The 9,647-nt window shown below is 33.5% G+C and overlaps 1 protein-coding gene across 1 annotated transcript in view; it reads left to right on the top strand.

Moving 5' to 3' along the window:
• LOC106469521 (Down syndrome cell adhesion molecule-like protein Dscam2) overlaps positions 1 to 9,647 on the top strand; it is a 120,162-nt gene that overhangs the window by 55,745 nt on the left and 54,770 nt on the right. Inside the window, exons 6-8 of the mRNA XM_022398060.1 lie at positions 3,090 to 3,265; positions 3,658 to 3,930; positions 6,415 to 6,822. Of these exons, the coding sequence (XP_022253768.1) occupies positions 3,090 to 3,265; positions 3,658 to 3,930; positions 6,415 to 6,822 (857 nt within the window). The remainder of the gene's footprint in view (positions 1 to 3,089; positions 3,266 to 3,657; positions 3,931 to 6,414; positions 6,823 to 9,647) is intronic.

Here is a 9,647-nt window from a genome sequence, read left to right as displayed (position 1 = left end):
TATCCACAGATATTAAGTAATATATATATATAAAATGCAAAGTTATTTTTTTTCAAAGATTATTATTATCTACTTCTCTCTCTCTCTGTCTGAATGTTATATAATAGTTTTAATAATTAGGTTATTATTTCTAATACATATTTATTCACTTATTATATCTTTACGTTTTAAAATGGAAGGATATATTCTTAATTTTAACATAAAATTTATTGTGTTACTATTGGAATATTAAAGAAATACTAGAACAATTCTCTTGTAGAATATTAGTATTTATACACAAAATAACCCTCTTAATAGTACGATATAATATCTGTCACTAGCTCTAAGTACACACACATTTACTAGGGCCATTAATTCGTTCTATTACACTTTTTCAATATTTACGTAGAAGTGCAAATATATTATTATTTCAGGCCTACGATTCTACATCGAAAATAAGTTTAACTTTATTTTTATTTGTTTTAATCCGTAGGTTTTATTTATTTTTAAAACTACGAGAAACGTCTACTCTAGTAGAAAAATCACGAATAAAGATTATTTATTTGTTATTAGTCTAAATATATGAATAAACAGTTGTTAACTTTCTGTTTAAATAATTGTATTGAGCGGCAACAAGTGAACTGGTTTTGTCAGTATCTATTTTATTTTCTCATTTTATCAAAGTTTAAAATTGGTGTGAAAAGCACAATTATTCCGTTATTCCGGTTAGGTTATAATTCCTTTTTTAACGAAGATATTACAGTCAAAAATGAGGTTATGGTTCACATATTAATACGATATTGTGCGATGTGGTATTTTTTCAGTTTTCCACGCCTTACTTACTTACTGTCATCACATTCAATTGATCATCTTAATGTTACGCTACTTGAATTTGCTAATCTAAAACATGTAGCAACTTGAATGTGGAAAGCACAACGGATGAGTAGTACTTAAATTAACGAGCTCCAATCAAGACTTATGACTGTGGTCCAGGTCATCGAGGCAGACCGAGTATTGAATGCATTGGTGAACACGAAAGAATGATTCATATCGGAATAGTAATTATAAGATCGAGCAGATCCTTTCTATTGTTACCAGTTTGAAGTTCGCAAAAGCTACTCACGTGCTGCTTCGAAAAAGAAAAAAATTATAATTGGTGTCAATGGTCTCGTGCATCTTAGCACAAAAATAAAGATATCGACGTATTACAACAACGAGTGATAACATAGTATTTCTAACTTTTTATAATGGATAATGCTCGATTGGGCTTTTATTACATTCCAAAGTGTCACAAATGAAGGATAATGAGAAGAAAAGCAATTGACGCTTCAGAACTCGCCAGTTTACAGCTGAATGTCTTTCAGTTATCTTGTCAGTTCCCCAGTAGTTACACGCCCGTTGTTTCTAGTAGATGTAAAATTGATGACAGCTGCCACTCCGTCAGATACCGGCCATCTGTTTTCTTCTAAACCAACTAAAGAGTACCATCATTAACGTTCGGATTATATTAATACAAATGTGATAACTTAACCTATTTTTTCCCTTCTGTTTAGTAATTTGTTACATGTTTAAAGATAAATGTTACAATTTAAATATAAATCTAATTTGGCGATTAATCAGTTCTGTTTATTGTATTTTATCTTCGACTTTGTAATGAACCAGTATATTGATTACGTTTGTATCAAAATGAAAATAAGCTGTTTTTTAATCTCGTTAAAGAGTTAGTTCTGAGCTAATATGTGCTTATTAGGACCTAATAATTCGTCTATGTCAGATATTGAACGTGTGTTAACTCAATACATCCAATTATATCGTGTGGCATGTCTAAGTATGAACATAAAACCCGGTAAAAATATAAAATTAAACTTTATTTATTGGGAGAAACGGGTTTATAATTTTGTAGAACAACTGTATATATGTTAGGAAAAAAAAACAAAGTCAATTTTTTTTAAACAAATCTTAATATTTTGTGAGTAATGTTAGTTGGAATTGTGCAACAATAAAAAAATTATTACTAAGAGTTACAAAAAGGACAACATAGTAACTAACAGGTATATTTTGTATTGTTATAGCTTACGGAATGAACCTCTTTCCAATAACAACAGGATAAAGTATAATTAGAATAAATGTTTATTAAAAGAAAAACACTATTTGATAAACTTTTTATTTTTAGTATATTTTATATATTTAATTTATATAAGAATTGTATTCTATGACTGTATATTTAAAAAAAAAGATATTTATTTAATTTAGGTTTTTTTTTCTGTTTAGCTGTAAGGCTGTACTTGAATGCTTTTATTGTAGATCAAATATAAAATTAAATACTGAAGAATGACCTTTGAACTCACTAAATCAATAGAATAAAACAATAAAGAAGAGGAAAAATAGAAAGGTATAAGTGTTATAGTGTTATAGTGTTACAGTGTTATATTATGTTATGTAATTTGTATCCCACAGGTGGAAACTTGTATGAGTTATACATATTGTTTTTATATATATGTATATCTGTGTGTGTATATTAGTGAACATTTCTATGGATGAAAAAAAAATCCACAAATAACTGCCGATAGAATATAGGATTAGATAATTTTTGATAAACATGTTTAATCATTGTTTTTAATTTTTAACTATTCGAAACAATTTTTTACCTTCGACGATTTTATGCGAAATATTCCCAATAAACTAATTTCTAATTTATATCAGTTTAGTTGCTTTTCTTTGTTAGCTGGTACAAAAAAACAAGGGACGAACCTTAATTTATATTAAGTTAGTTGCTTTTCTTTGTTAGCTTGTACAAAAAAAACAACAAGGGACGAACCTTAATTTATATTAATCTAGTTGCTTTTCTTTGTTAGCTTGTACAAAAAAAACAAGGGACGAACCTTAATTTATATTACTCTAGTTGCTTTTCTTTGTTAGCTGGTACAAAAAAACACAACAAGGGACGAACCTAAATTTATATTAATCTAGTTGCTTTTCTTTGTTAGCTTGTACAAAAAAAAACAAGGGACGAACCTTAATTTATATTAATCTAGTTGCTTTTTTGTTAGCTGGTACAAAAAACAAGGGACGAACCTTAATTTATATTAATCTAGTTGCTTTTTTGTTAGCTGGTACAAAAAAGAAGGGACGAACCTAATTCCAGTTTCAGCCAGTGGAAATATAATACAAGCAAGTGGCTCCCTTTTTATTAAAAAAACCAGCGTCAGGGTTGGTGGTACGTACGTATGTTTAGTGAAAAATAACATAGGACTGAAAAGAATGGAAACACACCTAACAGTCACAGGTAATTTTTCTTTGTTAGATGATAAAAAAATCATAAAAGTTATATATGTGTATACTTTACAACTTGACTTTCAGAAATATAAGTGGTTTACAGTAAGACTTAGGAATAGCATGCATGTTTGGTTAAAAAAAAAAAAGCCAAAAGGAATGAAAATGTATTTAACAATCGTAGAAGCCTCCCCTAGTGAGTTACAACGATATAAAGCGGGTTTCGATACCCGTAGTGAGCAGGGCACAGATAGCCCATTGCAACTATTTATCATGCTATAATTCTAATAAGCTCCAATCTTATATATTATTATTATTACTATTTTTACAAAAAATGTTTAACAAATAAAGCTGTTTTTTTATCGTTGTAGAGTTATACTAACTCTGGATGTTATCCTGTTTTAGTTCCGTTAAAAGCAAAGCTCACTCCCGAAAGACTCCTTGTCGACGCTGGAAGATCCACAATCCTAACGTGTAACGTGTCAGGATTTCCAGTGAACACAGTAAAGTGGGTTAAAGATCAGCGCCCTCTGACGCCTGATGGAATGAAGTTTCGTCTTCTAACTAGTAGTTCGCTTCACATATCATCTGTTGGACGTGAAGATAAAGGCATTTACCAGTGTTACGTAACCAACAAAGACGATTCTGCACAAGCTGCTTTAGAACTGGTTTTAGGTGGTAGGTTGTTTTTGAGTACTTTCAAATATCGAGATCCTACCCGAGGATCTAGACAATTTTTGTAGTTTAAAAGGTAATAATAGATATTATAGGTTGAAACGTTTATTAAAGATGAATAGGCATTATTAGTATATACTGTGATGTGTTGCGTTGTTCTAAACGACCAAATAATAACAAAACTGCGGGTTCATTCTATATCAGTTTGAATTCACTCCTTCTGGAAGCTCGTATTACAAGGAACTATTGAATAGTCGAAACGCTGGAAAAGGTGCTTCATTATATGATTCAAGTATACAGATTTGTAAGTATATAAAGACAAACAATCTGATATCAATGTACGTATTTAGTTAATGGGTAAGAAGATATAAATAATCAACTGCTTATCGTTTCAACAATACTTTTCTTTACTACTTAATACATCAAAATTATGCTGTACAAATGCACGTTATAGATTTGAATAGATTTTATTATTTAAACCATCTGAAGCTTTGTTCTGTCAGTTTCGGTTCGTGTTTTAATGCACGCCCCTGAAGAAGCTGTAAAGCGAAACTTTAATGTCTAATTAAATAAAAAACTACATTTTGGGGTTAGAAGATCGTTTATTTCCAGCATTAATATGTCTTATATACACAAATATGCACTACAGAAATTAAATATGCAGTTTACTTATGTAGTAGGCTTTAGTAAAAATATTGTTGACGTCATCTTACTCGAAGCTTCCAAAATTTTCTAGTTATGTGTAATATTGTTGCTACTAGAGGGCTAGATAATTCTAGATTTCTCTGTCGCGTGTTATAAATACGTGCAGATAGTAAGTTAGTTAGTGAAAGAAAACGCGAACTTAGCCAGCGTGTGAGTGATTAGCCTTAACGGGGAATTTCTTACATAGTGTGTTTCACAGCTGTATTGTAACAATAGAGATAGGAAAAAATAATTTGTCTTGTCAATTGGGTTCTAAAGTAACTGAACCAGCCTGTGTGGACTTTTGACGATAAAACTGTGATAACTAACAAGTTAAGTGAAGTCAGAAAAAGTTAAGTTAGTGAAAGTGAAGATAGACTGCATGTTTGTTAGTTTCACCGTAACTGGCGTTATCTGAAGTGAGTTTCAGAGTTTAACAGAGATAAGGAGAATAATTTGTCTTGTCAAAGTAACTGAACCCGCCTGTGTGGACTTTGACGAAAAGGAGACAATTATTTAAAGTTCGAGATATAACTGTAGTAACCCATGGAGTAACGTAAATGAATCTATCTCAGACTTAGCTGTAAGAAACAGACTAAAGAAGAATAATTAGTCTCGTAAATTGAGGTCTAAAGCAAGTGAACCAGCCTGTATGGACTTTTGATGTAAAAGAGAATTATTTAAAGCTCTGTTTAAAACTGTGGTAACCCACGGGGTAACGTAAGTGAACTTATCACTAATTATATTGTGATAATAGAAGAAAAAATAGAATTATTTAGAGTTTTAGATACAATCGTGATATCTTATAATGTAAAGACAAACGTTTGGCTTGTTTTGAATATATATATATATTATTTTGAAACAAGTGGATTGTGTGCTGTCCGTATATTGTTCGAATTTATCGCCAACAAATCACAGGCACCTACTGTAAAAGAATTCCAGCCCACATATATATATGAAAACCCTGATAGTGTGAATGAACATTTGTAGACTTGTTGTAATGCACAGACCGCAATTTTCAACTTTACAAACTGTTTTCAAACTATGAAATAGAGCGGAAAGCAAAACCAAAGTATTTAATAATATTGTTCCAGTCAACACTTGTTATAAACATTAGGATTAAAATCATTTTTGTCCCTTTTAGTTATAAATTTTCATCTTTTATTCTATTTTATTATTTGTATCTTCATCCCTCCCCCGTGGCTCAGGGTAAATCAGAAGACTTATAAAACTCTAAAAACCGGGCGATGATATCCGTGGTTAGCACAGTACAGATAGCTCGTTGTGTAGCGTTGTGCTCGAGAACAAACAAACAACAAACTTGTAACTCCGTGATGTCATGTTTACAACTATTATGTGCCTGAAGAGTCACCCCTGTATGAAAGCGTTTAAATTAAATAAAGAACTAAAACATTTACATAGTTATTCTGAACTTAATAATTCTTATATGTTTCATGCCCGGCACTGCCAGGTAGTTAAGGCGCTCGACTCGCAATCTGAGGGTCGCGAGTTCGAATCCTCGTCCCACGAAACATGTTCGCCCTTTCAGCCGCGGGGTGGGCGATATAATGTCATGGTCAATCACACTATTCGTTGGTAAAAGAGTAGACCAAAAGTTGGCGGTGGGTGGTGATGACTAGCTGCCTTCTCTCTAGTCTTTCACTATTACATTAGGGACGGCTAGCACAGAGAACCCTCTTGTAGCTTTGCGAGAAATTCAAAAAACAAAAAAAACGTATTTCATTTGTACCGTATTTATTAATCTTTCACTATATTTATATATATATATACGTTTCATTCCAGAAACTGCTCCAGTTCTACTAGAGACATTCCCTGACCAGACCCTGAATCCAGGACCTAGCGTATCTTTACACTGTACTGCATCAGGAACTCCACTTCCTCAGGTAACGTGGGCTTTGGATGGATATTCCGTGCCAGACAATGACCGAGTACGCATAGGGGATTATGTCAGTCGCAGTGGAAATGTGGTTAGTTTCGTCAATATTAGCAACGTCCAAGTCCAAGATGGAGGAGCGTACGAGTGCACCGCCGGAAATGATGTTGGCAGCATACGCCATTCCGCCCGTCTAAACGTTTTTGGAAACCCCATAGTGAAAACTATGCCAGCTAAAGTTGTAGTGTCGGCTGAAACTAGTTATCTCCACTGTCGAGTTGCTGGGTACCCGATTGATCAAATATCCTGGGAGAAAGGTGGGAGTAAATAAGTTCGATTGTTATTACGAGTAACACTTGAAAGCACAAAACTCAAACTTCAAAACTTGTTTATCCAAATTCACATTGGGTATAGTTAAAAAAAAGCAATGTTGCAAAATGGGCTTTGTTCCACAAAAACGATCGTTTCGTGGATTTTTTTTTATTAAGGTGTAAATTTAACAAAATGCCCAGACGTGTAATGAGCGTAACTATGTGACGTTTTCAGTACGAGTTTATTTTCAAATCAATGTCTTCATTTATAACCTTAGTTTAGAGCTAACACACTCATAATTGATTTACACGAAAGTATTATAAACTCCGTGATTCCCAACTACAGCTTGACGAGTGAAACTAAGTACTAGAATATGCTTGATTCACAAACTGCGGGTCGCGGGTTCGAATCCCCATCACACCAAACATGCTCGCTCTTTCAGTCGTGGGGGCGTTCTAATGTTACGGTCAATCCCACTATTCGTTGGTAAAGGAGTAGCCAAAGAGTTGGCGGTGGGTGGTGATGACTAGTTGCCTTCCCTATGGTCTTACACTGCTAAATTAGGGACGGCTAGCGCAGATAGCCCTCGTGTAGTTTTGCGCGAAATTCAAAACAAACCAAACCAATGTACTAGAATAAATAAAATACATAGAAACACTGGATATGGAAGCATAATTTCATTCCTAAGCATGAAGTACAAAATTATAGACATTGAAATATCCGCCAGGTGTTGTGTACTGCATAATGTTCCGAAAATATTTTCGTTTTTAACTCTTTTATTTTTTTTTGCATTTCTACAGCAATTTGACACTTTCCCATTATATATACACGAGGGATATAATGGGTTTCGGTGGGTAGTTTGTTTGGGTTGTTTTGAATTTCGCGCAAAGCTACGTGAGGGCTATCTGCACTCGCCGTCCCTAATTTAGCGTCATAAACTAGAGATCAGACAGCTAGTCAACCCCACCCACCGCCAACTCTTGGGCTACTCTTTTACCAACGAATAGTGGGATTGTCCTTCACGTCATAACGCCCCAACGGTTGAAAAGACGAGCACGATTGGTGTGACGGGGATTCGAACCCACGACCCTCAGATTGCGAGTGGAGCGCCCTAACCATCGGCCCATTACAGCCCATCAGTGGGTGTTCCTTGGACATTAAATGTAAGAGATTGTCCTTTAGTATAATATTTTCTCGTAATGTATCTTGTGGTGTTTGTGAAATTTTAATTATGGATTAAGAGATTGTCCTTTAGTATAATATTTTCTCGTAATGTATCTTGTGGTGTTTGTGAAATTTTAATTATGGATGCTGTAGAGATCAAAAAGGTATATAACGAAATGTTACAAATAGACAAATATTTACTGTGTGCAGTCTTGTAACTAGGGTTTCAGTTGTTACTCATAAAGTGATCCCATATCCAGTTATAGGAATATTAAGAATATTCAGCGTTGAAGTTACTATTTTATTCTTGTGAATTATTTAGCCAATAAACTGCTTGAAATGTTTAAAAATTGATGTTAAGCCCAATCTATCATTCGCTTTACTTCTTGTTACTGAATTATGTCAGTGTCGGAGAGTTCCACACCTCATCAGCAACCCTGGACAAGGGCAAATGGAAATAATAAGACTAGGCTTCATAACTGTATACATAGTTGACACTGAAAAAGGAATATAAACCCTTTACTGTTAAGCTTATGAAAGTCTATATAATATACTTCTTCAGCTTTTCCATTTAGCAGGGGTCGCTGTCCTTTACACGTGTTTTCCTCCTCCAATCATCTTTATTTGTTGTCAGGTCTTCGGCAATTCCTTTCTCGTTCACGTCGTCTCTCATCCTTGCAACGCTTTACTGGTCTTCCCTGTCTTCTATTGCCGGCTACTAGTAGCCTTAATACTCTCCGTATTACTTGTTCTTCTTCTTCTCTTCACGTGACCAAACCACCTCAGTCTCGCTTCTATTCCTCAGACATTTCACTAATTTCCTTATTAGTTCATACCACGTGATCTTCTCCATATTTATTTTGCAACGTTTTTACGCCGGATTGGATGCCTTTACGGCAACCATGCCTCCGGCTTTGTACCTGCTATGGCGGAGTTCTCTTTACAAAATACTAAAGTTACATACAGAAAGAAGATCACTTTACTAACTGTTAAGGACATGAATGTCTTTACAAAATACTAATATTACATATTTTCAAATAAAAGATTACCTGTTTCAGTTTATTGTAAGATTACACCAACGTCTATTAATTCCTAGACATTTTCATGCTATTTAGCGTCTCCAGTATATTGGAAAATCGGGAGGGACTAAAACATACGACTATGTATATATGTATTTCTTACGAAATAATTTGTTTCTTACAGCTTTTACTTGAAATGTCACTTAATCTGTTTGAATTAATCATATATATATATATGGTTTTTTAACCATAAATAAAATTTAACCACGTTATGTAATAGGCCCCCAGTACTATGTGTGTTAGCTCAGGACTGTAGTATTAAGAAATAGTTGGATGTAAAAATAATAGAGCTACCCAATGAATCTTTTATGATTTTATAGAGATAATTGCTACATGTCTAGTTTTTGTATAATACCGCATTAAATATATTTTCATAGTGAAATAAGTCTTTAGTTTCTATATTATAATTTCCGACTAGATGCAAGTCGTGGAAATTATAATATGACTAGATGAAAGTCGTCGTGGAAATTATAATATGATTAGATGAAAATCATATTTCCGAAGATCCTCAGCTGTCGTCAGCCTATTGTTCTCAAAGCAATTGTTTTCTAAATACACTGATAATTATCAAAGTTTGTTTTCAGTAA

This window comes from Limulus polyphemus, unplaced genomic scaffold (genome assembly GCF_000517525.1).
Source record: "Limulus polyphemus unplaced genomic scaffold, Limulus_polyphemus-2.1.2 Scaffold3525, whole genome shotgun sequence".
NCBI lineage: Eukaryota > Metazoa > Arthropoda > Merostomata > Xiphosura > Limulidae > Limulus > Limulus polyphemus.
Note: the sequence above shows the minus strand (reverse complement) of the source record. Positions and strands in the feature narration are given on the sequence as shown.